Source organism: Cervus canadensis, chromosome 5, assembly GCF_019320065.1.
Source record: "Cervus canadensis isolate Bull #8, Minnesota chromosome 5, ASM1932006v1, whole genome shotgun sequence".
Taxonomy (NCBI): domain Eukaryota; kingdom Metazoa; phylum Chordata; class Mammalia; order Artiodactyla; family Cervidae; genus Cervus; species Cervus canadensis.
The window spans coordinates 95,914,788-95,942,183 of NC_057390.1; the positions used below are offsets into that span (position 1 = coordinate 95,914,788).

At 56.6% G+C, this 27,396-nt stretch overlaps 1 protein-coding gene across 1 annotated transcript; it reads left to right on the forward strand.

Moving 5' to 3' along the window:
* The first annotated feature begins 11,721 nt into the window (after window positions 1-11,721).
* PRDM12 (PR/SET domain 12) lies at window positions 11,722-26,545 on the forward strand. Its single transcript, XM_043470538.1, has 5 exons — window positions 11,722-11,944; window positions 13,702-13,892; window positions 15,410-15,565; window positions 24,017-24,128; window positions 26,142-26,545. Exons 1-5 carry the CDS (start codon window positions 11,722-11,724, stop codon window positions 26,543-26,545), a joined length of 1,086 nt encoding a protein of 361 aa, XP_043326473.1.
* The last annotated feature ends 851 nt before the right edge of the window (window positions 26,546-27,396 follow it).

A 27,396-nucleotide genomic window follows, 5' to 3' on the forward strand; every position in this document is an offset into this window, starting at 1 on the left:
ACAGATGTTACAGCTTTGGAGACTGCCTCACAGTTCTTGGCTGCCTTTCCTGTCGTTTCTTGTATTCCCTTTTCTCTTTGCACTTTACTTCAGGAAGTTTCTCTTGACATCTATTCAGATTCACTGATTCTTTCCTCAGCCATGTCCAGTCCACTGATGAGCCCACCAGAGGCATCCTTTATTTCTGTCATTGTTTTCCATCTCTAGTATTTCCTTTTTGATTCTTCCTTAGAGGTTCCATCTCTCTGCCTAAATTACCCATCTGTTCCTGCATGGTGCCCATTTTTTCTATTAGAACCCTTAACATATTAATCAGTTATTTTAAATTCCTTGTTAGAGGAACTCCCCTGGTGGTTCAGTGGTTAAGAATTCACCTTCCAGTGCAGGGGATGTGGGTTCAATCCCTGGTCAAGAAGCTAAAATCTCACATGCGATGGGGCGGGAAAGCTCGCATGCTACAGCGAAGAGCCCACAGGACACAGCCAAGACCCAGACAAAACGAAGACCTAGCGCAGCCCAAAGTCAATCAATCAACTGATAAATTTCCTGTTTGATAATGTCAGGCTTGGTATCCTATCTGAGTCTGGTTCTGATCATCGCTTTGTCTCTTCAAATTGTATTTATTTTTCCCTTACCTTTTGGCATGCTTTGCAATATTTTGCTGAAAGCTGCACACTTTGTATGAGATGATAGGAACTGATGGGCTTTTAGAATGAGGATACACGTTAATCTGCCCAGGAGTGAGGCTGTAGGTAAAGCTCTCCATAGCTGTAGGTGCCAGAAGCTTCAAATTCTCGAGTGTCTTTTTCTGTCTCCTCCCCTGACCTCAGGCTTCCCTACATGCTCCTCCTCAGATAGAATCTGAGACCTGCAGCTCTTTCAGCAGCGATGCACCAGTTAGCATCAGTTCACTTCAGTTCAGTCGCTCAGTCGTGTCCGACTCTTTGTGACCCCATGGACTGCAGCCCGCCAGGCCTCCCTGTTCATCACCAACTCCTAGAATTTACTCAAACTCATGCCCATTGAGTCGGTGATGCCATCCAACCATCTCATCCTCTGTTGTCCCCTTCTCCTCCTGCCTTCAATCTTTCCCAAAATCAGGGTCTTTTCAAATGAGTCAGCTCTTTGCATCAGGTGGCCAAAATATTGGAATTTCAGCTTCAACATCAGTCCTTCCAATGAACACCCAGGACTGATCTCCTTTAGGATGGACTGGTTGGATCTCCTTGCAGTCCAAGGGACTCTCAAGAGTCTTCTCCAACATCATAGTTCAAAAGCATCAATTTTTTGGTGCTCAGCCTTCTTTATAGTCCAGCTCTCACATTCATACATGACTACTGGAAAAACCATAGCTTTGACTAAACGGACCTTTGTTGGCAAAGTAATGGCTCTGCTTTTTAATATGCTGTCTAGGTTGGTCTTAACTTTCCTTCCAAAGAGAAAGTATCTTTTAATTTCATGGCTGCAGTCACCATCTGCAGTTAACATACTAGGGCCCTGCTGGGGCCCTGGAGAGGGGCGGGGGATGGAGAGTATACTAGCATCTCCCAACTAAATGTCAGACTTTTCTTTATTTTTATACTTTGGGTGCACTGGGTCTTCATTGTGGCCCGCAGGCTCTTCACCACAGTGCACAGGCTTCTCAAGTTGCAGCTCGGGCTTCTCTTGCGGTGCCTGGACTCTAGAGCACACGGGCTCGGTAGTTGCTGCTAACCCCGGCATTAGAAGACAGACTCTGAACCCCTGGACCACCAGGGAAGTCCCCTAAATGTCAGTCTTTTAGCGCACCTGTGTCTCAGGGCTATTTCTTCCAGTGGTAGAGCTTCACCCTCTGACTTTCTCTGGCTGCAGCAATTCCAAGCAAATTCCTATCCCCTGTTTGTTTCTCCCTGAGGTGATACTGGAAGTCTGCAGGTGGCTGGAGGGAGAATTCCCATTCCCCACGTGGGATTGGGCTTCCCTGATGGCTCAGATGGTAAAGAATCTGCCTGCAATGCAGAAGACCTTGGTTCGATCTCTGGGTCTGGAAGATCCTTGGGAGAAAGAAATGGCAACCCACTCTAGTATTCTTGCCTGGAAAATCCCATGGACAGAGGAGCCTGGTGGGCTACAATCCATGGGGCCACAAAGAGTCAGACATGACTGAACAACTAACACACACACACACATACACATGGGATAAGCCTCTGGGTGAACTTCACCAGGATTTTTCTCCTGTCCTCCCACCAAGGATTCTAGAGGGTCTTCACAGATCTTCTCCTGGAGAACCTGGTGGGGTTCCTGGAGATAAAACCCATGAAAGTATGAACCTTCCCCCTGCCCAAGACAGGAGACCCCGGGAGTTTCTCAGCTGGCCCATACGCAGCCTTCCAGCAATTCATCAAAATTACCACTCAGTGTTCCTACCAGCCTGTGGCCCCAGGGATTCTATTTCAGCTGAACAGATCTCAGCTGTGATCCTCCAGAGTCCCATCTCTCCAGATGGCAGGGTGACAGCTCGCCTTGCAACCTCAGTTCTCTGATGGGTCCAAGAAAAACTGCTGATTTTCCATTTGGGAAGGTGATGCAAACTCAGGGAGATAGTGAAGGACAGGGAGGGCCGGGTGTGCTGCAGTTCATGGAGTCACAGAGAGCTGGACATGACTTGGCGAATGAAACAACAAAGAAAGGTGAAGGTGATGATTTCCAAGTTTTCTACATGGCAGAGCTGTACCTGAAAGCCCTCTAACTGTGTTCCTATCAGATTCCTTCCCAAGATCTTACCCAAAGAAAGTATTTCACTGCTCACCCAGCATTCAAAGCCCCGCATCTGAGGGTGTGAGAGTGTAGCTTCTGGGACTTTCCTGGTGGCCCAGTGACTAAGCCTCCATTCTCCCAATGCAGGGGGCCCGGGTTCGATCCATGATGGGAGAACTAGATCCCACACGCCAGAATTAAGAGTCCGCATGCTGCAACTAAAGATCCCCCATACCCCAGTGAAGACTGAATATCCCATGTGCCGCAGCTAAGACCACGCACAGCCAAATACACACATACATAAATACAAAAAAAAAGAAGAGAAAGTACAGCTGTTCACTTCATGGTAAGAAGAAACGGGCACAGTGGGGCTGGTAGCTCCAAGCACTCCCTTCACGAGAGCTGTAGGGAGGAAGAGGACATTTCGACCAGTGGGAGAACAAGGAGGTGAAGCTTTCCTCCATGAAATTGCATGGAGAAGGAGTCTCCATCTCTGGCTAGCATCTCACGGCGTGGCGTGGGCACCTGGATGTGCCTGGCTTGCTCAGGAAGCATCAACATACTGAGGGTGGAAACCAGCTGGGTCCTCTTCAAGCTCTCAGCGCTTGGACAGGGCTGGTGCAGCACAAGTGCTCCTTAGATGCTGGTTGAACTAAATAACCTTGAACTAAAGTCTCTGGAACCAGAAGCCACCAGGGCCAGGCTGACCCTGCAGGACATGACAACCCTCACTTGATCTCCAGGTCCAGTCTGGCACCCGGTGGGCAAGCATTAAACATTTGCATAATTAAAATAAATACATGAGAGACTGTCCTGGCTGTCCAGTGGTGAAGACCTTGCCTTCCAGTGCAGGGGGCAGGGGTTCAATCCCTGGTCCGGGAACTAAAATCCCACATGCCTCAGGGCTGAAAAACCAAAACAGAAAAGAGAAGCAATACTGTAACAAATTCAATGAGGACTTTAAAAATGGTCCACAACAACAACAACAAAAAAAAACTTAAAAGTAAATAAATAAATAATACATTATGGTCTGAGAGACTGGGGTGTCCAGAAACCTCCAGAAAAAAATCCAATTTGTGACTTACTGGATATCTGAAAGTGAAAGTCGCTCAGTCATGTCCAACTCTTTGTGACCCCATGGACTATACAGTCCCCAGAATTCTCCAGGCCAGAATACTAGAGTGGGTTGCCATGCCCTCCTCCAGGGGATCTTCCCAACCCGGGGATCGAACCCAGGTCTCTTACATTTTGGGTGGATTCTTTACCAGCAGAGCCAGCAGAGAAGCCCCGGATACCTGGAGCAGCACATTGCCTTTCATTGTAACTGTACCTTATTTGGAAAAGGAAATGGCAACCCACTCCAGTATTCTTGCCTGGAGAATTCCATGGTCAGGGGAGCCTGGTGGGCTGTGGTCCATGTGATCACAAAGAGTTGGACACGACTGAGCACGTAGCACACATCTTATTTAACTGGTCTTCAAGTGAGTCTGTTTTCCCTGATTCCCCAAAGTCTGCCATCAGACAAAGAGGAGGAAGGGTGGGAGGATATACACGAGTCTAACATTAAGAAAAATCTCTATCCAATTTAAAATGGAAAACCAACAAGGACCTCCTGTATAGCACAGGGAACTCTGCTCCATGTTATGTGGCAGCCTGGACAGGAGGGGAGTTTAGGAGGAATGGATACATGTGTATGTGTGGCTGATTCCCTTCGCTCTTCACCTGAGACTATCACAACATTGATTTCTTTGTGTGTGTGTGTGTTTTCTTTTTTCTTTATCCTTTAATTTTATGGGATTTTTTTGTTTTATATATTTTTTTTATCACAACATTGTCACTGCCTATACTCCATACAAAACAAAAAGACTTAAAAAAAAAAAAAAAAAACTCCATTCAGTCCAGTTGAACAGCCATTTTCTGATACACCTAGAGTCCTGAGCAGGGGGGCACATGGAGGGCTTTCTTCTCCGGGTTATATTTGGGCACACGGATATGCTGATACCACCCTGAGGGCTTTCTTTGCTGGGTGCAGAGAGCAAAGAAGGCATAGAAGGGAAGGGTCCAGGCTTGGAAAGCATCCATTACTCTTGCACAGCCTCCATTTCCTCTGCTGTAGGAGGGGGTGACTGTGGAAACCTACCTTGCAGAGTTGCTACATGAGCTCTTCACAGTCTCCTTTGCACCTGCCTGACCTCGGGCAGCAGAGGTGCAAAAGAAGCTCTCAGACAGCAGCAGCCCTCACCACTTTATACTCCATGCTGAGGATGGTTTTAGAGCTAGGACAGCAATGATGATCGGATGCTACGGGAGAGGCATCTCTCTGTGGATGAGACACAGGACTGGAGGCAGGGAGGCCCAGGGAGTCTGAGGCCCCAGCTAGGATGAGTGAGAGCAGGCCTAGCCTCCAGTTGTGGGTCCCTCTGGCTCAGCCTCTCGGGTCTGAGGACACACATCCCACTGCCTCATGTCTACCCAGGTGGGAGCATCCGAGGCTGGGCCTTGGCATCTCCTCCCTAACATCCTAATTGGGGCCCAAGGTTCCGAGGATCTGGGCTGCCCTAGCCTGTTGGCCATGCAGGCTTGATAGCTCCTGGAGCTCCCTAGATGCCACTTCGCTGGAACACAGAAGCTTCCTCTGTGCTGCCTAGAGGTGAGCAAGTTCAGAGACCTTGTGGTCCTTTAAATTTGTCCACAGCAAGAAAGCTGAGTGCTGAAGAATTGATGCTTTTGAACTGTGGTGTTGGAGAAGACTCTTGAGAGTCCCTTGGACTGCAAGGAGATCCAACCAGTCCATCCTAAAGGAAATCAGTCCTGAATATTCATTGGAAGGACTGATGTTGAAGCTGAAACTCCAAATACTTTGGCCACCTGATGCAAAGAGCTGACTTATTTGAAAAGACCCTGATTTTGGGAAAGACTGAAGGCAGGAGGAAAAGGGGATGACAGAGGAGATGGTTGGATGGCATCACCGACTCAATGGACATGAGTTTCAGTAAACTCAGGGAGTTGGTGATGAACAGGGAGGCCTGGCGTGCTGCAGTCCATTGGGGTCGCGAAGAGTCAGACACAACTGAGCGACTGAACTGAACACCATCTTGCCCCCATCTGCCCCCGTCACTCTTTCCCTGGCTGAGCATCCGCTGTGTGTTAAGCTCCAGAGCTGGCCCCAGAGACCAAGGAAGATCCAGACAACGTCTCTGCCTTCCAGGAGCTCCCGGTCTGATCATCTGGCTGTGAACCCCGCAAAAGGAAGGTGAGCAGGTGCAAGGGCCCAGAGATGGTGGAGGAAGGGCCTCTGGAGAAAGAAGGGGATGTGAGTGAGTCAGGGACCCTTCCTTCTGGCTGGTCCTAGATGCACAGGAGGGGCTGAAAGCTGGTGAGGGGCCAGGCTGGAGGGCCTGGAGAAAGGCAAAGAAGGGTACCATCCATCTCCCATCCCCCCAACTCCCTCACCCCCTACCCCCGCGACAGCCTCCTCCCTTCATCCTTCCTGCCTGCTTTCCCCAACTGCTCTCCCTGTACCCCAGTCTCTGCGTCCGAGGCACCCCCATTCCGATCTCTCCACCATTTCTCTGACTCTCAGAAGTCTCCCCAAGCCCCAGGCTCTTTTGGAATCCCTACCCCCACTTCCTTCGTTTCTCTGCGTCCTTGGATCTCCGAAGTCTCAGACTAAATTTTATCTGGATCCTTCTCGGCCTCTCTTTGCCTCAGTCTCCCTCCATCTCTGCCCAACTCTATCTCCCAAAGCCTGTGCCTTGCCGCGTCCCTCCTGGAGTTACAGCTTGCCCACGTGCCTCACCCCTCAGCCCCGCCGCATCGATCTGCCAGGACTTCCGCGCTGCCAACCGCGGGCCTGGAGGCCCCGGGCGTGGGCGATGCGGGGGGAAGGTTCCAGGAGGCGCAGAGGAGGGGCACCCGGGCCTCCGCGCCCAGAGAGACTCGCGTGCCAGTCACCTGCCGGCCTGGGCGCAGATGACAGCGCTCGACGTGGGAGCCCCCGGGGCGCGCCTTTGTCTCCCCGCGGCCACGGAGGCTAATTAGATTGGAGGTGGGGGGAGCTGTCCCTATTCACGGCGACACTGAGGCCGCCACTCCGCCCGACAGCCCCGCGCTAGCCAGCCCGAGTCACGTCTATTGAAACCGTTTCGGCGGCCGGCGCCCCCACCCCATCTCCGCAGCGGTTGCTTCATTGCGCGCGCTAGCGGGGACGCCCCCCGGAGCCCCGAATCGGCCTGCGGGAACTGGGGAGAGGGCGCACGGGCCCCAGGCGAGGAAGGAATTTCCTTAGGCCCCGCGGGCTTGGGGAGCAGAGAGACTGAGATTCAGCAGGAGAAAGAAATGGGAGGAGGAAGCCCAAAGGGTGTGAGGAAGCCGGAGGGGCGGCCGGAGCGCAGGAGGAAAAGGAAAGAGCGCCAGGGAAGGAGCGGGAGAGAAGGCGAGACGTGGACGGGGGCGCGCGACGGCTGCGGAGAGCAAGCGGAGCAGGGACGTGGCGGGAGGAGACGGGAACCCGCGTGCGGGAGAGGAGGGGCGGGGGCGCGGGGCAGGGAAGGCGGCGAGGAGCCGCCAGAGGCAGCTGGACCCGCGGACCGCCGGACGCTCGGATCGCGCAGGGGCCCCACTCCCGCCTCGGGGCTGCAGCGCAGGGGGCCGGGGGACCGGGGTAAGCGGCCGGGGCGCCGCGGCTCCGCATTCTTCGTCTTTTCTTCCTCCGGCTCATTCCGGCCGATCGATACCTGCGCGGGCCCTGCCCCCGCCGCTAATATCTTTTTAATGAGTTCGCGGGGCTTAGAGCGAGCGCGAGCTGCCCTCCAGGGTGGATTTTCCCCTGGCAGATGTTTCGGGAGGAGGAGGCGCGCGGGGCCCCCGGGAGGTGGGGACAAATCTCTCCCTCCGAGGGCGAGGCAGAAGACTCTTCTAAAGTTCAAAAGAAAGGCTTTCACTCGGCCCCCAAAAAATGTATTTCCCGGCGGACAATGGGCTCCTTTCTGCGCCTCCTAGGGCCGGCGGGGCGGGAACCCTTGCGCCGCGGCCCCGCCTGACAGACGGGCGTCCCCTCCACCCCGGACCGGGGCCGCCGAGTGAGGGCGCGGAAGCCGGGAGACCGGCTTCCCTTCCGATCGCTCCGGGAAGAGCGCAGACCAGACCTGAGCGCACCGACGAGAACGAAAATGCCTTGCGGGCGGAGGAGCGGGGCCTGGGGAGCCCTATGCGGCCCCCCTCCCACCCTGTGCCCTGGGCCTCGCAGATGCGGCCACCGCACCCGAAGGGGCTCCTGCGGGTGCCTCGAGGGGAGGTAGGACGGGTCTCCGGGGTCGGGCCATGGCCCCGGTTCTCTCCGCGATCCGCCCAGCGCGGGTCAACAAGTAGAAATCACCAGCCAGCCTCCCCGAGTCCCGCTTCACCTGCCCCGATGTCCACCTGCCCCGCCCGCCCGCCCAGTGCCCCTCAGTCCGTGGGGTCGGCCTGCGCGCCGCCGCCTCCCTCTCTCCACTCCCGTGGGCGCGCGGAGAAAGGGGGACCCCGGGCTATGAGGATGACCTCCGAAGAGCCACGGCCGATTGATTCGTTCCGCCCGGAGCCCGGGCCGCGTGAATGGGGGCCCGGGCGGCAGCGGCGGCGGCGGCGGCGACGACGGGGATAAAGATGTTGTCCCCGCCAGGGGGAGGAGGCGCGGGGCGGGAAGCGGGGCCATTCACTCCTGGCCCGGCCCCTCGGGAAGCCGCGCCGAAGAAAGAGGGCCGGGGCCTATTCAAGCCCTACGAGCCTCCCACAATGGACCGATATACTGGGGGCCTCTCTATTAACGCCCATGAATATTAAAGAGATCTCGGAGCGGCGGCCCGCGGGCGCGAGGGCGGAGGTGGCGGGGGCGGGGGGGTGGGTGCCGCGCCTGCGAGTTCAGGCTGGGCAGGGGCTAAGGGAGGGGGCTTGGTGCGGGCGCACAGTGCGCCCGGGACCCCGGGAAAAGGACTCGGTTCATCCGCGTAGAAACCTCGGGAAATGTGGGCTTTCCCTCTCAATCTCAGCGAGGGTAGATGCAAGCGCGGGGGCCTTGCTCCCCAGTTCCAAGGGGCCCTGAGACTGGGGCGCGGTCGGATGGGTCGGCGGCTAGACCCGAGGCACAAAATGTGAGCGCGCGGTGGAGATGCTCCCGGGCCGCTCCGTCTCCGCCCCGCCCACAGCACCGCTCTCTGGGTTCGCGGGTGCAGGCGAAGGGAATAGGGCTCCCTGGCTGCAGTCCGAACCCTCCATCACTTCTTCTGACCCCGAGCCAAGAAGGTCCAGGACCTAAATGCTGCACCCCAGGACAGAGGGACCGCACAGACTTGTCTCGGTGGGGTGTGGCCCCTGGAATCAGCAAAATTTGCAGGGTATTCATTGGAAAGTGACCTGACCCAGAGAGACACAAGGCGCGAAGAAGCCTCAGTTCAGGAAGTCCAACCCAAACCATTGCACACACAGGGACACCGAGGCTTGGAGAGGAGAAGGGCCGTCCCAAGGACGCACAGCAGGCCTCGATCCACCGCTGTCTCCCGGAGGCGCTCGCTGAGCTTGGGTGGGGCTCCTGGGGGCTCTCCCCGACGGCGTAGTCGCTTCCATCCTGGGCGCATCTTGCTCTCCACCGAGTCTTCCTAGAAACAGAGGCCCAGGCACGGGGGAGGCTCCCACGCCCGGACTCCTTCCGCTCGCCTCGGAATCGAACTTTCGGCTCAAGCCAGAGCCAGCGTGGCTCTCTGGCGATGGCTGGAAGAAAGTCGAGGTTCCTGGGACCCTAACCCTGTGGGCTGCAGCTCGCTCCTCCACCGCGCTGCCCTCTGCTGGCGCCACGACCGACGGTCGCCCCTGCTGCCCAGTGTGGCTTCCCCTGGGGCATCAGACTCGAGGCGACCTCAGGCCCTGGCTCTGAAGAATGGGGGTCCCGCCTTCCTGACTCTATGCTCCGATGCGCACCCCGGGATGACAGACCACTGGCCCTAACTGGGTGTGTCTTAGTGTGTCCGCGGCCGGCAGGTGCGGGGCTGGCTTAGCCAAGGCAGGACCCAGCTGTGAAGGGGGCTCTTTGCCAAGGGGCACTGACAGTACTCCTTGTAGGAAACTAGGACCCCCTGCCCCTCTGCCCAAGTCCCCTCTCTGATGACAAGGCCTGGGGGGGTGGGGGGGTCCCATTCCTCCAGCTCACCAGTGAGCCCAAGGCACTGGCCTGAAGGTCCCGAAAACCGGTTATTGGTATCTGACATTGGTGGGGAGGGTGCGGAGTTCAGCAGATGAGGGTGCCCTCGGTGCTCCCCATCCCTCCTCTGGGGCTGGGGGGCGGGGTGGGACTTGAGACCAACCCTGGGCAGCAGCAAAGCCCGCAGGTTAGCGGTAGTCTTCCCGCTTTGGTTCCCGGCTCCCGGTCTCCCTGGAGGGACTGCGCTGGCCCTCCCGGAAGCCTTGGAACCTTCGTGAAGAAAGTCTGCTGGCCGGATGAGGTTGAGGTGGCGTGGGGAAGCAAGTAGGCAGGGAGGGAGTGAAGTGGGAGGCTAAAAGAGAAAGAGGTAGGAGGCAGGAAGGGGTGCGGGATGCTCGGTCGCAGCTGAACTGAAGGAGCCAAGGGGTTCGAGCTTCTAGCCAAGGGCGCACCGCGGCCCGGCCCGGGGAGCTCCCTGAAGATGCGGGGGGGCGTTCTCTCCTGGGCACCGCCGCTCGCATTGGCGATGCTCCGGAGACCTCTTTCGATCGCCCTGCATCCGTCAGGAAAAAGCCTTTGCCAAGCGACCCGCGAATTTCGGTCTGTGGGTGTGCCCTTCCCAACCCCGATCTAGCCCCCCTAGGACCGGGAGATGTCTCCCGCGAAGCCGTCTCGGGCCAGCCCCAGCCCCGACGGCGGCCGCAGCTCCGCCCCGCAGCCCTCTCCGCCCAGAGAGGAGTTTCGCAACCGGCTACCCGGCAGCCAGCCCGGCGGCTGCAGAGGCCCGTTTGAAGCGAAGCGCCGGCCTCCGCAGTGTCGTCTGCGCAGGAGTTCAGCGCGGGCCTTCGCTGGGCCGGCTGGCTCCGGGGCGACTACCGCAGTCTGGGGCGTGGAGCCCGCGGAGAGCGCGGCACCCGGCGGGCCGGGCGGGGCCAGGGAGCGCAGGGGAGGTGAGTGGCGGCCTGGCCCAGCCGGGATGCGGAGCGCAGATCCGGCCTGGGATCGTGGGTGTGCGCGGGGCCCGAGGGCAGGCGTCTCCTCCAGCCTAGTCTTGGTCCCTGGAGTCCGAGCGAGGCTCGCTGCGCCCCCTGCCCTGCTCTGTCCCCCTCCTCTCTTCGCCGCGGGCCTAGCCTTCTTCCCGGCCCGGAGCTTCCCACGGGGAGAGGAGGAGAAAGAAGGGGGGGGGGGTGAAGGGCCAGGGAGGGGCGGGAGGAGCGCAGGGGGGGAACGATCCGAGCGGCCGAGCGCCCCCGCCCCTTTAGCTCTGGCGGCGAAGGCTCCTCGCTCCTGAGCCGGGTACAACAAGTCTGTCCTCCGACGTCAGGGGGTCATTAATAACCAATTAGGAGGGTCACTGCGGCTCCTATAAAGGCGCTGAGATTTTTTGCCAAGGGGAAGACCGTCCGGGCCGGGTATGTGAGAGGCGAGCGCGCGGCGGAGAGCCCCTCGCCGCCCGTTTCTCTGCAGCCACCCGCCTCCCACCCACCCCGCACCGCCCGCCCCCGTCTTCCCGCACCCGCCTCCGCCTCCACCCCTGGCTCTCCAGCCCTTCGCGCCGCCTCTGCCATCGCTGCACATTTCTCGTCTCCCTCTGCCTTTCTGCCTCGCTCCCCCTCGTTCACTTCCCTCCCAGCCACCCCCTCGCCTCCCGCTCCCTCCTGCCCCTCTTCCTTCCCCATCGCAGCCCTCTTCTCCGCTCCTGGACTCCACCCCCCCTCCCCGGCTCGCCCATCACATCCCCCGCCTCGGCCGGGCCGTCCGTCCGTCCGTCCGTCCCTCCGTCCTCGGCGCCGGCGAGCCCCGGGCCGCCCATGATGGGCTCCGTGCTCCCGGCGGAGGCCCTGGTGCTCAAGACCGGGCTGAAGGCGCCGGGGCTGGCGCTGGCCGAGGTCATCACCTCCGACATCCTGCACAGCTTCTTGTACGGCCGCTGGCGCAACGTGCTGGGCGAGCAGCTCTTCGAAGACAAGAGCCACCACGCCAGCCCCAAGACCGCCTTCACCGCCGAGGTCCTGGCGCAGTCCTTCTCGGGCGGTGAGTCGCGCCGTCGGGGCCGATCGCATCCCTCCCTCCCCGCAGCCCCCTGGTTCCCGGCCCTCACGCGCGGGCCGCGGCGGGGACCAGAGGGTGGTGGCAGCCGCTCGCGCCCATCCGGGCGTTCCAGACGCGGCCCGTGACTCAGTTTCCCGTAAGCCGAGCCCGGGCGCAAGCAGCCAAGCCCGGGCGGGCGAGGGTGGGGGGCGCCTCCACCAAGCGCGCCTCGGAGTCCGAGATCTAGGCGCTCCGGCTGCCGGGCCCGCCGCCCCCGCGCTTCCCCAGCCGCCCCTCACCTCCTTTGAGCCGGCGGGTTCCCGGCATTTAAAGCCTTACTAGGCGTGTAATAGCAGTTGACTCAAAAAGAAGGGGTTTTAAATTCATTTAGTTAACTTGGGCTTGACCCGCGAGAGTTCCCACTTAAACCAAGAACTTTAAAAGGCAGCGGGGGCTGGGGAGGGGGCGGAGGGAGGGCGGACGGGAGAGAAAGCGGCGGAGAGAGAGCGAGGGAGAGAAAGAGAGAGGGAGAAAAGTTTCTTTTCTTTAAGATGTCTCAAGTTCTTACTCCTCATTCATCAACGCGCAAACAATATCTTTCCCCGGCGCTGGCATCTCTGCGCGTCGCCCCCTTTTCCCCCTTTACGATTTCTGTTCCTCTCTTAATTTACCGTGCAGACTAATTCCACTTCCATTCACGCTATGTCAACCGTCTAATCCCCCCTTTTTGTAAGGGGAATTCCTCGGCCCCTTTTAAACAAGTCCCCTCCGCATTGAGCTACAATTTACTGCTACAGCATTCTTCCAGGGCTAATGAATTTAGAATTAGCAATTTCTTTCGAATGGAGCCGAATGAATGCGATCACTTTAACAGCGTGACAAATTGCCGGCCGCGCCGCAATGGACACCGTTTAACCCCCCCTTTCAGCCGGCCCGCTCGCCGGGTATTTTCCCAGGTAGCTTAGAGGGGAACCTTGTAAGACAAGAAGGCCGCCCCTGTGCGCCTCGCCGCTCCCACCCCGGCTGCCCGGCCAAGGCAGAAGGACACCCCCCCGGGGGGTTGCGGGCCGCCCCGGCTCTTGTCCACCCGGAGAGGCGATTTCGCTGCTGGCCTAGGTCCGGGCACGGCCCTCCCTGACACCCTCGGATTTCGCCGGGCAGCTAGGAACCCGGGCGTGCCCAGGGTCACCCAGTAGCGTGAAACACGGCCCGCCGCCTTCGCCCGCGTTTCTTTTGAGCCTCCTCGGCCTGGAAAGCCCGACTTCCTTTCCCAGCGCGGTCGGCGCGCCACAGGCGCGAGGTTCCCGCATCCCGAGCGAAGTCAGAGCCCCTGGCCGAGCCCCCGGTCCCCCGACAGTGCCCTGCGCTCCGTGCCGGAAAGCGCAGCCCGCGCGGAGCCACGGGAGAACCGCCCAGAACCCGAGCCGGGCGAAAGAATCTTGGCTGGGCCGTCACCTTCTCGTGGAAGCGGGCCTCAGTTTACTCAATGATTAAGGCCTGCACTGCCGTCGGCCCAGCAGTTCTTAAACTTGGCTGAAGTGGAGGGAAGGGGCGGTTGTGGATATTCTGAGAATTCGTGGAGAGACCCAAAACAAAAACGAACACAAGAGAACTCTCCTAGAAATGAATCTCAAAGGCACCTCTTGCTTTCGGAGGCTCAGCGGGTTGCTGAGCCTCCACCCCCGGGGGAGGGTGTGGGGGGGAAAAGCCGGCCTCCCTGCCTCCCGCTCTAACCCAGTACCCCTGTCTGGCGGCCACAGAGGTTCAGAAGCTGTCCAGCCTGGTGCTGCCGGCCGAGGTGATCATCGCGCAGAGCTCAATCCCCGGCGAGGGCCTCGGCATCTTCTCCAAGACGTGGATCAAGGCCGGCACCGAGATGGGCCCCTTCACTGGCCGGGTCATCGCTCCGGAGCACGTGGACATCTGCAAGAACAACAACCTCATGTGGGAGGTAGGCAGGGTCGCCGGTTGGGGGGGCTGGGGGGAGAGCAGTGTGGACTGAAGGGCATGGGATGTGGATGGGGCCCTGGCGGCCTGCCTGACCCGCCGCTGCTTCCTCCCTTGCTGGAAGCTGTAGGGGCTTTGCGCTGGGCCATGACCGGTCCCTGAGGTCGATTGCTCAGGGTCCCTGATGTCTGAAGGTTTCGCCCCAAATCACAGGGCGAAGGCTCTCTCCTCCGGGGAACCTTGGGGAGCACTTCCGGAGGGGAGGGTTGGCGCAGGGACCCAGAGAAGTCATGTGCCTTGCCCAGAGTCCCACTGGAGACCTGGGAAGCCATTCCTGGGAGCCACCTCCATTCCTGGGAGCCACCTCCCAGCCACCTGCATTTTTTCCCCTCACTCCAGCAGCAGCAAAAGAGAGCCCCTCAGAGCCAGCCTTGGCCTTGGGGTGATCATGGCTAGAAGGAAGGATGAAGGGAGAGGGTGCTCCCTGGGAGTCGGCTTCTCAAACCAGGTAGAAAAATGACAGTGAACGGAATGCCTGTGAACTGGCACAGAGTCAGCTTTCTGAGCAGAGTCCGCTTTCTGAGCACTGGGCCGGCATTCCACTAGATTGTCTCAGCAGCCCAATGAGTTATTATTCCCGTTTTGGAGAAGGAAGGTGACCTTCCATCCAAGGTCTTCTGTCTCTCCTCCCTGCAACAGTGCCAGATGCCAGCAAAGCGCCCCCCCCCCCCAACCTTGGGATAAAGCCACTCCCAGAGCACTGCTGCCTCCTGGGCCTCTCACTTTGAGGAGGTCACACTGATGCACGCACTCCCCAGTGTCATTGTCCTTCCCTTCCCCAGGGCTCCCCACCAGGGCCCCTCCTGGCAGATGCTCAAGGAGCTGTGGGACAAATCCTACATGTGGTCACAGGAGCGGAGGAGAGAGGCCAGAGGGATGCCCCCAGGCCGCTCCTAACCTCACCTCCTCCCGCACCTCTGGAGACCTGGGCCAGCAGTTCCTTTCTCCACCGGTTGCTGGGTTAGGAAGTTGAGCTCCGGTAGATCTCGCAGTACTTTTGGTGGCTCCCGCAAAGAGAGGCCAGGCCAAGGTCCCCAAGTGGGCCAGGCTTCCCTTTCTAGGCTCCTCTGTGTCCCCCTCTGAGGTCCTGGCCAGTGCTCTCCACTGCTTGCCCGGAGAGCTGGCTGGAGGGGATACCCTCTTGGTCAGTGATCTCCTGGAGACCCCTTTTCACGCGGGGATGGGGAGGCCGTGGCAGCAGGAGCCTGTGGGGCCCTGGAGACTGACTCCCTGTTGGCCACTTCTAGCCAGCCGGCCTCAGGCGAGTCGCCATACTGCTCCAGGCCCGCCTTTCCTCCACTGGAAAACCGAGACAAAAACAGCTGTGTCCACTTCCTGGGAGTGTTGGAGGCTGGAAAGAGACAGTGTGTGGATGCGCCTGGTGTGGGGCCTAGCCCTGGCCCCAGGCAGCACACAGCACACAGCCCTGCCTCACCCAGCCCCCGATTTACCCGCGCCCAGGTGTTCAACGAGGATGGCACGGTGCGCTACTTCATCGACGCCAGCCAGGAGGACCACCGAAGCTGGATGACCTACATCAAATGCGCCCGTAACGAGCAGGAGCAGAACCTGGAGGTGGTCCAGATCGGCACCAGCATCTTCTACAAAGCCATTGAGGTGAGTGCATGTGTCGTTGCACAGGGGGCAGGGGGGGTGCAGCCAGGCTGGGGTGCAGGGCAGTTGTGACTGAAGTGGAAGCAAGAGGGGAGTGTTGGGGAAGATGCTGGCCTGGCTGGCCCTGCCCAGGCTGAAGGACTGAAGCCCGAGCATCACGGTGCCTGGGAGCATGACCTCCACGGCAAGCTTCCTGCTGCAGATCAGAAAGGACAGAGCCTTTGACTGTATGCCATTGTGAATGTCATGGCCACCTCAACAGCAAGGTCCCAGGATATCTGCTGAGGCTGTCCTGGGATTGAGAAGCCACAGAGATGCAGAGAACAAGTCCTCAGAAAGCATTCCAGGGAAAGCATCTGCTGGGGAGAGAGGGTATTGCGTCGGGGACGTGTGGATGGTGTGGATCGCAACTCCAGCCTCAGCTATCACATCCTCATCACTTGAAGCATCAGGCTCTTCCTAGACGTGGTACAAGTGTGATCATGTTTAATCCTCATGTATTTAATCTTCAAGGAAGGCTTCTGTGACCATCTACAGTTTTCTGGGTCTCACTTGGTAGACTGGCAGACTCAGGAGCTTTTACGGGCATTGGAACGGGGTGGGGGTAGGGGGATGTTAGCATTGACACCTGAGTGAGTGAAGCTTCTCAGACAAGAGGGAAAGTGGAAAGCGAGAGATAGCAGGCAGATATATATCATTTCCCATGATGGGGGTGGGGGTGGGGGTGGGGTGGGGAGCTGGCCAGGCCCAAGGCAGGAGGTTCAAGGGGGATGGAAAGGAGGTGTCCCCTGCAGAGAAATGCTGGGGCAGAGGCAGACAGACTCATGCTATTTGGGGAGGAGATCATGGCACCAGCGGTGGCAGCTGAGGCAGCCAGGCTGTTGGGACCCTTAAGACCTTGTCCCTTCCAGGAAATTTGCTCAGGGTCTGGCCCAGGAGGGGGGCGAGCAGCCCCGCCTCCCCTTGGCAGGCTGGCAGCAAGTGCTGGGCCCGGGGCGGGAGGGGGGTGTGGGGGTATCGTGCCCCACAATCCTCTGGACCCCACGCTTGTGGAAGAGGCACGGTGCCTCTTGGGGTGTGGCTGGGCTTGGCTGAGTTTGGGGGTGTTCAGAAGGAGCTCCCACTCCGGGCCAGAGAAGGACTCCCCCTTCCTTTAGTCCATTCTCTTCCTGCAACTCAGAGCCTCACGTCTTTCTAAGGCTCCGAGGGGGCGCTGGACAGCTGTCACTCAGTAACCAAGCCCCAGGGAGTCTCCCGGGGGTGGCAACAGACTGGCCTTTGCTTGGGTCCTGGTGTGGCCAGGAGGTGTGTCCCAACGAGGGCTGGACCCGAGGAGGTCCAGGAAGGGTAAAGAGAGGTTGGGAATGCCCTGGAGGTCCAGCGGTTAGGGCTCAGCACTTTGAATGCCGGGCCCAGGTTTGATCCCTGTCTCAGTACTGAGATCCTACACGCCCTGCTGTGCAAAAAAAAAGGAAGGTTAGCAGTTCTTGGACTGAAGTTTGCATGAGACGGGGTAGAGTGAGGACAGGACTGATCCGAACCCAGGCTGAGAGTGGAGGTGCTTCTTATGGGAGGAAGGCCTTATGTGTGGCTGAACCGCGCTTCTGGCAGAGAGCACCCCCTCTCACCCGCTCAGCCTCACATGCACCCTTAACATTTGTACACTGCTTCCTGGCTACCCTGAAACAGATGAGATGGGGGACACACAGTCATTCCATCGCTCCCACGGAGACACGTGCACACTCATACACACACACACACACACACATACACACACACAGAGGAAACAGGGTAAGGATGCCAATGTGATTTTAGCAAGGGACTCCCCACTGCATCAGTTATGGAGACAGGAGTCTCATCTCACTGTTCCGGTCACTGGCTGAGCGCTGAGCAGAACCAGGAAATATTAACAGAGATTTGTACAGAAATTCAGAGTCAGAGGGCACGGTGGCTAAGATGTATCTCCACGGAGGAATCTAAGATTATAAGATTTTTAAAAGTCATCTACATTTGATGGGGAATTAACATTGAAGAAAAGAAGGGAATCTCCTAGTGGTACAGTAGTTAGGCCTCAGCCCTTTCACTGCCAAGGACCTGGGTTCAGTCCCTGGTCGGGGAACTAAGATCCCAAAAGCCACCACTCAGAGCAGCCAAAAAACAAAACAGAATAAAATACATTTTAAACATTGAAGAAAGAAGATTAGGAAAATATATCCTCCTGGATATGATCTAGATCACTGGATATCACCAATTTGGCTATCCATGCCTTTATAGAATTAGCAAGTCAAGTGCTGGAATGAGGGATAAGAAAACACAAAATATCACCCATTCTACTTTAAACAAGTGATGTTGGGCACCTTTTTTTTTTTTTTGTGGTGGCAGTTTTCTTAAAGTGACGTGACAAAATGTCAGATGCCGCTTACTGGACCAGCGGTGCGTCTGGGTGTGTGTGATTGACCGCCATGCAGCAGGGCTCGGCCGGAAGAAATTCCTGCTGCCCCAGGCCACTCCCTGGGATGCCTCTGGAGTAAGGGGGCTGTTTGTTCTGTGTTTGTGTGAGCCAAGAAGGGTCTGTGCCATGACCTGTTTTCTTAATCTTCCTGTCACCCAGAACTGCTATGTTTATTTCATAACAGTAACCCGTTTCTTGCGAAAAGGAAAAAAAATGGAAAGAAGCATCTTCATAAAATAAGCAGAATATAATATGGCTCTGAAATTTTTTATAGATACAAAAGGAAGGCTGTCCAAATGGAGACGAGGGTGCTGGGTTTCTGGGGCCAGCCGGTTCAGGTGGATTTGGCGTCTGGCTGGATTTGCCGGCGTGTTATACTAGGACCCTCTCCCCCCTTGCTGTCTTCTGCCAAGGAAGAATTTACTGTAACCTCAGGTGCCTAAAATGACATTTCTAGAAATTGCACAGCACATGGGCACTACATGTTAATGAATAAGTCTTTCTCTGGATGATGGGAGCTGGCTCGAAAGTGGACACACAGACCTGTTTCTCCCAGGAAAACAAAACTGGTAAATAAAACCGGCTGCCCTGCGAAACAAGAAATTTGACCCCCAAATTCAACACAAGTAAAGTATTTAGGAATAATTTATGCAAATTTTGGATTTGGGAACTGGGAAGAAACTTCTCAGGCTTTCTTCTCCTGATGTTTTGGCGTAGGACTGTGCCCTGAAATGGGGGCTCTTTCCTTTTTTGTGACTTTTCTTCTCGTTCCAGGCTATTGAAATTCTTCTCCCCCTAGAGCCCAACAGCTCCCTCTCTCCATCTTTCTTTTTCTATGAGGACAGGCTCTATTTTCCTTTCAATCTTGCTCACTGGTGGGTGCAGTTAAGGAGCTTTGATTATTAATAATAAGCATCATTAATGATGCTACTGTCCTTAGAGCAGTTACTATGTGCCGGCACCACGCTAAGGATTTTCGCAGGTTTCATCCCCTCAGCCTGGGGCCTTCCCTATCCCCATTTCAATGACGATGAAACTGAGGTTCAGGGGGATCTTGGGAGACTGTGGAGCTGTGGTTTGAATTTGTCTGACCCCCAAGCGGAGCCCTCGGTCACTGTGCCGTGGGACCTCCCTGGCCAATATCTATTTGCTGGAACTCTATTAATTGGTGTGTCAGGACATCTGTGGTACAATGGAAATTGATATTCGTCCAGATGACACTGAGGTCCTTCTGGACGAGGGTTTCTGTACCACCGGGGGCGGGGGCAGGGGGCATCAGAACCTCCTGGGAGCATGTTCAATGTTGTGACATGAATTTATATTAGGAAAACAAACCCAAACCCCCACACGTTTGCAACTGATAATAAAAATTCAGAAATGGGTCAGGAGAAAACTTCTGGGCTGATAGGGAAGGTGAAGAAGCACACATTGGGAGATTATGTAATTTGTCAACTGAAGAGTCAGGCTCTGAAATTCACCCAGAGTCTTGCAACGCGAACTTTACGGTGCGGCATTCTTCTCTTTGGGAATTGCTTTGTTTACTGTGTGTCCTGAGTTAGTCTCCGCTCTCCAGAAAAGTGAACGAGCAGCTGATTCTCATTCTCTGAGCCCCAGTGGAGAGCCCCGGCTGGGCCAGGTCAGAGTGTTGACGGGAAAGAAATGGGGCGAGGGTCTTCCCAGGCAGTCCAAGGGATAAGACATCACACTTCCACTGTGGGGGGCGGGGTGTGGGTTCGATTCCTGGTCGGGAGACTAAGATCGTACATGCCGTGTGGTGGACCCCCCCCAAAAAAAGGAGAAATAGGGCTCCTGAGGGCACTGGGGGGCCCTGCAGAGGACCACAGCAGTTCTTTGCTCTTAGGCGATTAGCATCCGGGAGCCTCTGGACAACGGTACTAGGATCTCAGGGAACAGGCTCTTGGGCTCTCCTGGTCTCCATCTCTGGGGTCACTGGGAGCAGGCAGAGGCCAGAGATCCAGGCCAGGAGCTGCCGCAGGTTTCCCGGAGCTCTGATGGGTAGAGAGAACTTTCAGTGCCCGGCCTCCGAGAGGTGAGGCCGCCTTCCCCAGTGCTGCTTTGAGAGCTGGACACTTCTTTTTTTTTCTTGACTGGGATAACCACAAATACTCTCATGTCATCAGTTCTGATTACTTTATTTTTAAACATTTTTAATTTTGTACCGGGGTATAGCCGATTAACAATGTTGTGATAGTTTCAGGTGAATAGTGAAGGGACTCAGCCATACACACACATGTATCCATTCTGCCCCAAACTGGAAGCTTCTTGCTGTCTGGGGATATGTGTCATTGTCAATTCCAGCGAGTTCTTTTTAATAGATTTTCTTTCGTTAAAAACTATTCTTTTTGTGGGACTTGCCTGGTGGTCCAGTGGCTAAGACTCCACATACCCAATGCAGGGTGCCCAGGTTCGATCCCTGGTTAGGGAACTAGATCCCACATCCTGCAACTGAAAAAAAAATAAAAATAAAAAAAAGTCCCTCCTGTTGCAACTAAGACCCGGCATAGCTAAATTAATTAATTAAAATATATGTATTCTTTTTGTATAAAAGTAATATGTGTTCGTTAACTCTTAAAACATCAGATGCAGCATGTAGAAGATGTAAGTCAATTTTAATCAACATTAAAAAAAAAAATAAAGTGTCAAAATGACAAACCCATCTGAGGAAAGATTTGCAGAAAACCAGAAGACGTGGCTGGGCACCCTGGCTGGGAGAATCACCTTTCCCAACATGCTCCTTTGTGTCTGTGCCAGTGTTCTAATTTTTAAAATGCAGGAGTAAAATTAATTTTAGTCCATTTGAAAGACGTGTCCGTAAATGAATGACTCAGTCAATATTAAAGCTCTTATTTTAAAAATATTATCCCCAACCACCGTTTTGAATAATAATCTTCAGAATTCATGCATTTCCAGGTGTTCTTGGCCCCTCATTTGTCACCATGACTGCTGTCACTGTTTTATTTGTTTTATGTCTCGTAATGGTTGTCACTGTCAGTTCAAATGAAAAGGCCGGTGTTGACTTAGGTATCTGACTCCCAGACTGCAAGTCTGGAGATGGCAGTGTAGCTTTCAGAGACATCATGGGGGCTTGCCGACCCTTCTCACCCCACCTCTGGGCTTTCCCCTCCTGCCCAGGGCAGATGGGGCCAGGACACAGTGGCACCAGCGTGGTATTGGCGTCCTGGGGGCATGCGGGCCAGCTTGTGCTTTTCCTGCCTCGTGACATGCGGGATCTTAATTCTCCAGCCAAAGATTGAACCTGGCCCTCGGCAGTGAAAGTGTGAAGTCCTAACCACTGGACCACTGGGGAATTCCCCAGCCTGTGCTTCTGATGGTCACTGAAGGCAGAGCCACGGACATCCTGGGCCCCTCCTCGCTACACTGCAGGTTCTGTGGGGACAAGTGGGGAACCCAATACCCCATGGATGGATGCCCAGCAGAGGTGTGGTCAGTGTTTTATAGTTGAGGAAACAGGACTGCTGACAGAAGGTCACTTGCCCAAGGGGGCACGCTCGGCAGGTGGGGAGCCCAAGAGGACCCTGACCTGTGTGAGCCCTGAGCCAGGGCCAGAACCCTCGGCAGTGCCATCTCCTGAAGGAAGGGGCATGTACAGATAGCTGGACAGCTGGACCAGACAACTGGTCACTTGAGAAGAACCGTGATGTACAAAGATCTGGTGTCATCTGAACATTGAAGCCAGGGGCTGGGACAATGTTAGAGGTGACTGACAGAGTCTTAGAATTGGGGGGACCTCAGAGATCATGCTCCCCACCCCCCTCATTTGAGGAGACAAGCTTAGGAAGGCCGAGTGCTCGCCTAAGGTCACCGGGGGACCCAGGGACTGAAGGCCCACTGGCACCATCTCTCAGCAGCTTCCTTCACAGTGAATTTTTCCAGAATACTTTAGCTCCATCACCCTCTTTTCTAAGGGGTTCACTGATCCTCTCTCAGCTTTTCCAGCAGGGCCTCCAGCTCTGACCTGCTGGCCTCCTTGACAGTGGCCACGAGGACTCTTGCTGCAGTGCCAGATTCGCATCTACCTGCTTTTAGGCACGGTCTAATTTCCCTTGGCTTCTGAGACTGCATTTGGTCTTTCCATATTTAAACCCCATCAGTCTGAGTGGGCGTGGCACCCTCTGCCAGGCTCCTTGTCACTCACTGACCATGTGGCTTGCCATGACACCCCAAAGGCTGTTGGGGTCTGTTGGAAAGGGGCATGGGGACCTCAGGCTGAGTCATCAGAGGATGAACATCGCCTAGGCCCCCTGGAACTTTGCTTTTCCCACCCCCTCCTCTTCCTGCTTCCCTCCCCTGCAGGGTTAGGCAGAGCTGGCTCTGATGGTCTGAGGTTCTTCCTGGCTCGGACCGGAGGAACGCAGGTGTGGTGAGCAGAAGGGTTCTGTGATTGGCAGGGTTCTTCAGGTCAGAACCAAAGGGAAGGGGTGGGGGCTTCTTCTGTGACCCTGAGGGTCAAGGAGAAGGGTCCATTTTCTAGGGTGACTTCAGACAGCCTACATGGAGTCCTGTGTGATTTTTTTTTATTCACTTCAACTAAAAGAGGACTCACCGGGGGACTTCCCTGACAGCCCAGTGGTTAAGACTTAAAACTCCCAATGCAAGGGGCACAGGTTCAATTCCTGGTCCAGGAACTAATATCCCACATGCCACGTGATGCAGCCAGAAAACCAAAAAGGACCCACTAGGAAAACAATCCAGCTGTTGCCTGGGGGTGTCCGCCTTTCTCTGCACCAGTCAGAGAGTGACCCCCAGAGTGGGTACAGAAGTCACTCCTCTCGGGTTCAGGCCTCAGGAGGTGATGGGCCTTGCCCTCTTGCCTTAGCTCTAGCTGGCTGGGACCTGAGGATTCTTCATCTTGAGTAACTGGCTGCCACCAAAGGGGTGGCAGGCTCCTGGGATGTCCCAGAGGGTGGGGTCGGCACCACTGCAGGAGCGAGCCTTCCACAGCCTCCTTGGATTGTCACTGCAGAGCCCTCCTGATGGCAGGTCCCTGCGGCAGGTCCTCCCCTGGGAGCAGCAGAGCCCTGTCACTGTGGAGTTCTCTGCCATAGACCTATCACTGTTTAGTTCCCAAGTCATATCTGACACTTCTGCAAACCATGGACTATAGCCCACTAGGTTCCTCTGTCCATGGGATTCTCCAGGCAAAAATACTGGAGTGGGTTGCCATTTCCTTCTCCAGGGGATCTTCCCAACCCAGGGATTGAACCCTCGTCTCCTGTATTGAAGGCGGATTCTTTACCTCTGAGCCACCTGGGAAGCTGTACCATAGACCTATGACACGACGAGACAGGTCCCATTTAAGGCCGGGTGCCCCGGTATGTCTGGAGGCAGAAGCATCATCGATCTGAATGCTTCTTTTTTAGCCATTTGCAGGGAGTTATACAGAGGCCTGTGACGGGAAGAGAAGTGTGTGTGATGTGGTGCTGCCTCCTGGATACGCTGGTTGAGAGATGTTTCCAGAACATCATCAGGCAGGGTGTAACTGAGAACCACAGGGCACCCTGCAGCCCACGCTCCTTGGGGATGTCTGGCTTAGCCGTGCAGACCTGAGGGCTGGCTGGCTCTGGTTCCCCTTGGAGAGAAATGACAAGTTTCCTAGCTTTCCTTCTGCAGTTACTTCTGTTTGCAGCATGCTTTCCATCACACTGTTGTCAGTTTGGGAGAGTGGCCAGGAGACAGCTCTGGTCTCAGCAGCAGAGCTGGGATGAGACGGAGAGAAACCTGGGCAGAGTGAAGCAGAGGGGCGGAGCATCCCAGGGCCTCCCATGTCTATGAAGCTTATTGGAGATAGCCTGGTAGAAAGGGATCCCAGTGTGGCTCTCTTGGGGCTGCGACTGTATCCACATGTCCATGGTGGGAGCTAGGACAGCTCCTCCTGGCTGTGAGGGGACATCCCCCCCTGGTGAGGGGTGGGGGCAGGGGGCTGCTGCCTCCCTGACTTCCTCTTGCTTCCTTCCCTACAGATGATCCCTCCAGACCAGGAGCTGCTGGTGTGGTATGGAAATTCACACAACACCTTCCTGGGGATCCCTGGTGTGCCTGGACTGGAGGAGGAGCAGAAAAAGAACAAGCATGGTAGGTAGTCCCCATGAGTCCACAATGACAATGGGCCCACAGAACTCAGAGAGAGAGTGAGAGAGTGAGTGAGGGTGTGTGTGCGTGTTTGGCAGGGAAAACTCCTGGCCTCTGGGGACCTTGGTTCCACCTCCTGCAGCGTCAAGCATGTGGCACTTCCTGGTTTAAGGAGGCTGATGCCCCTAGAGCCACTGCCATGGTCCAGGCATGGATGGAAGACAGTTCTGATTCTGGACAAAATAGACTGTCTGTGGGCAGATTGGGTGGAGGGAGAAGCAGGGTGTGGCAGAGGAGCAAGGGGCCAGGCAGTAAAGACACTGGATTGAATTCCAGTTCTGCTGTGCAATCTTGGGAAATGGCTCTGTGCTTGGTTTCCCTACTTCTAAAAGGATGTTTGTTAGGCAAGATGATGTCTAAGCGCCCTCCCAGCTCTGTCCATGGTGCTGGACCTGGCACAGAGTAGGTGCTCAGTGTGCATCTGTTAAATGAAGGCTGAGCAGAGAGAGAGAGAGTGAGTGTGTGTGTGTGTTGCGTGGGGCGGGGTGGGGGGCACTGATCATCATGGTAGAGACCATTTGCTCAAGACCTATTTCCTGCCAAGTATTGGGCTAAACCTTTTACAGGTATCATCCCACTTGGGTCCTCATAAAACCTTTGTGATATTTGGTTATTTTTATTTTTAAAGGACAAATCTGAGGCTCAGGAACTACTGTCTATCCAGCCCTTGCTCTAATGTTTCACAAACCATTTTTTCTGATCCTCATAGCAACTTTTTTTGGGTGATGTTATCATTACTTTCATTTTGGGTATGAGAAAAGTGAGGTACAGTTCACTGGTACACAGTTGAAAAAGTGAAAGTTGCCCAGTCAAACCAAACTCTTTGCAACCCCATGGACTATAGCCCACCAGCCTCCTTTGTCCATGGAATTTTCCAGGCAAGAATACTGGAGTGTGTTGCCATTCCCTTCTCCAAGGGATCTTCCCAACCCAGGGATTGAACCCAGGTCTTCTGCATTGCAGGCAGATTCTTTACCATCAAGGCCACCAGGGAAGCCCTGGTACATAGATGGCACTCAGTAAATATTTGTGGGATAAATAAATGAAAAGTTTTGGGGGGAAGAGGAGTAGTTATAACAGTTACTACCATTTATGGACGGTTCCTATAAGCCTGGTACTTCCTAAGTCTGGGCTTAGGCAGGTAAAGTGCTCTATACAGAGTAGCCTTTGAAGACGTCAGCTTTTTTGGTGATCATCTCAGGAAGATGCCCTGGAAGAGGTAATGGCAACCGACTCCAGTATTCTTGCCTGGAATATACCATAGACAGAGGAGCCTGGCAGGTTACAGTCCATGGGGTCACAAAGAGTCTGACACGACTGAGAACTGAGCACGCACACGCACTCAGGTGTAGCTGTGCATAATCCCCGTGATGTCGTAGTAGGTTCCCTTTTTTTAAAAATTATTTTTAAAAATTTACTTATTTTAATCAGAGGATAATTACTTAACAATACTTGTGACGGTTTTTGCCTTACTCAACATGAATGGGCCACAGGGCATCCATGTGTCCCCTCCCTCCTGAGCCCACCTCCCTCCCCACCTCATCCCTCCAGCTTGTCACAAAGCACCTGGCTTTGGGTGCCCTGCCTTCACGTAGGTTCTCATTGTACCGGATGAGAAACTTGAGGCTTCCCCGAGAGGCTAAGTCACTAAGTCCCCGAGATCTCGCAGCATGGGTCTGAAGTCCAACTCCTAATGGATGCCAGGTCAGGGCGCTCGCTGCCCCTTCCCACCCCTGTGCGGCGCCCCGAATCACTCTGCGGAGCGGTCACCCCGACGGATCGACGGATCGATGATCCGAGGCGGCTGAGCCTCGGGAGGGGCGCCCCTCGGGGAGGCGTACGGGGGTGGGGTGTCGAGCCGCCGGCCTCGGGGATGCTAACGAGGCTGCTCTCTCTCTCTCTCTCTCCTCCTCCCCGCCTGCCCGCCCCCCACCCGGACCCCGCCCGCGCGGCCAGAGGACTTCCATCCCGCGGACTCGGCGGCGGGCACCGCGGGCCGCATGCGCTGCGTCATCTGTCACCGCGGCTTCAACTCGCGCAGCAATCTGCGCTCGCACATGCGCATCCACACGCTGGACAAGCCCTTCGTGTGCCGCTTCTGCAACCGCCGCTTCAGTCAGTCGTCCACGCTGCGCAACCACGTGCGCCTGCACACGGGCGAGCGCCCCTACAAGTGCCAGGTGTGCCAGAGCGCGTACTCGCAGCTGGCCGGCCTGCGCGCCCACCAGAAGAGTGCGCGCCACCGGCCGCCCAGCGCCGCGCTGCAGACCCACTCGCCCGCGCTGCCCGCGCCGCACGCGCACGCGCCCGCGCTCGCCGCCGCCGCCGCCGCGCACCACCTGCCGGCCATGGTGCTGTGAGCGCCTGTGCCTGCGTGCGCGGCCCCGCTCCCCGCGCGCACCCCCGCTCCCCACCGCGCGCCCCCGCCGCCCAGACCCCGGGCCGCCGCGCGACACCTGCCGGCCATGGTGCTGTGAGCGCCTGCGCCTGCGTGCGCGCCCCCGCTCCCAGACCCCGGGCCGCCGCGCGACACGCCGCTGTCATCTCTCCTGACGCGACCTCCCGGCCGCACGCGGCCGCCGGACCCGGCGCTGTAGGCGTGTCCCAGAAATGACGCCCAGGCTTACCCTCTTCGCCCCATTTTCTCACATGAGGACCCTGAAGGGCGAAGGCCCCCTCCCAGGCCTCCCCTCTCCCCGACCTCGGCCACATCTTCAGACGGTCCCCCGAGTCGCACGCCTCTTGAGTCGGCTGACCGGGCTGATATAGCCCCCTCGTGGGTGGCGGGAGAGGATACTGAAAGCCTCGCTGAGGGTCCTCAGCGAGGGCGGGGGAAGGGAGACTCCCACCACCCTCACAGTCGCGTGTTGGAAATGGAGAGCGACCTCCCCGTCCCAGGGTGGGCAAAGCGGGCCCCGGGGCTGGCGCTCGCCATCTCTCTCCTCCTCCCTCCTCAGGGACTGCTACCCTGCAGCGTCGCCCCCTCTTTGAGAGCTGGGGGCTGGCGGGCTCAGGGGCAGCCAGAGGAGGCCGGAGAGACCTGCCCTTCCCTGCCAGGACGGGGTGGGGGGCTTCTCTACTTCGGGCCACTTGCCCCACAAAATGGGCTCCCTGGGGACACACAAGGCACAAATGTGCCAAACAAGCTGAAAAGGAAGGCAAAACCGTGAAGGCTCAGCGGTAAAGAATCTGCCTGCCATGCAGGAGATCA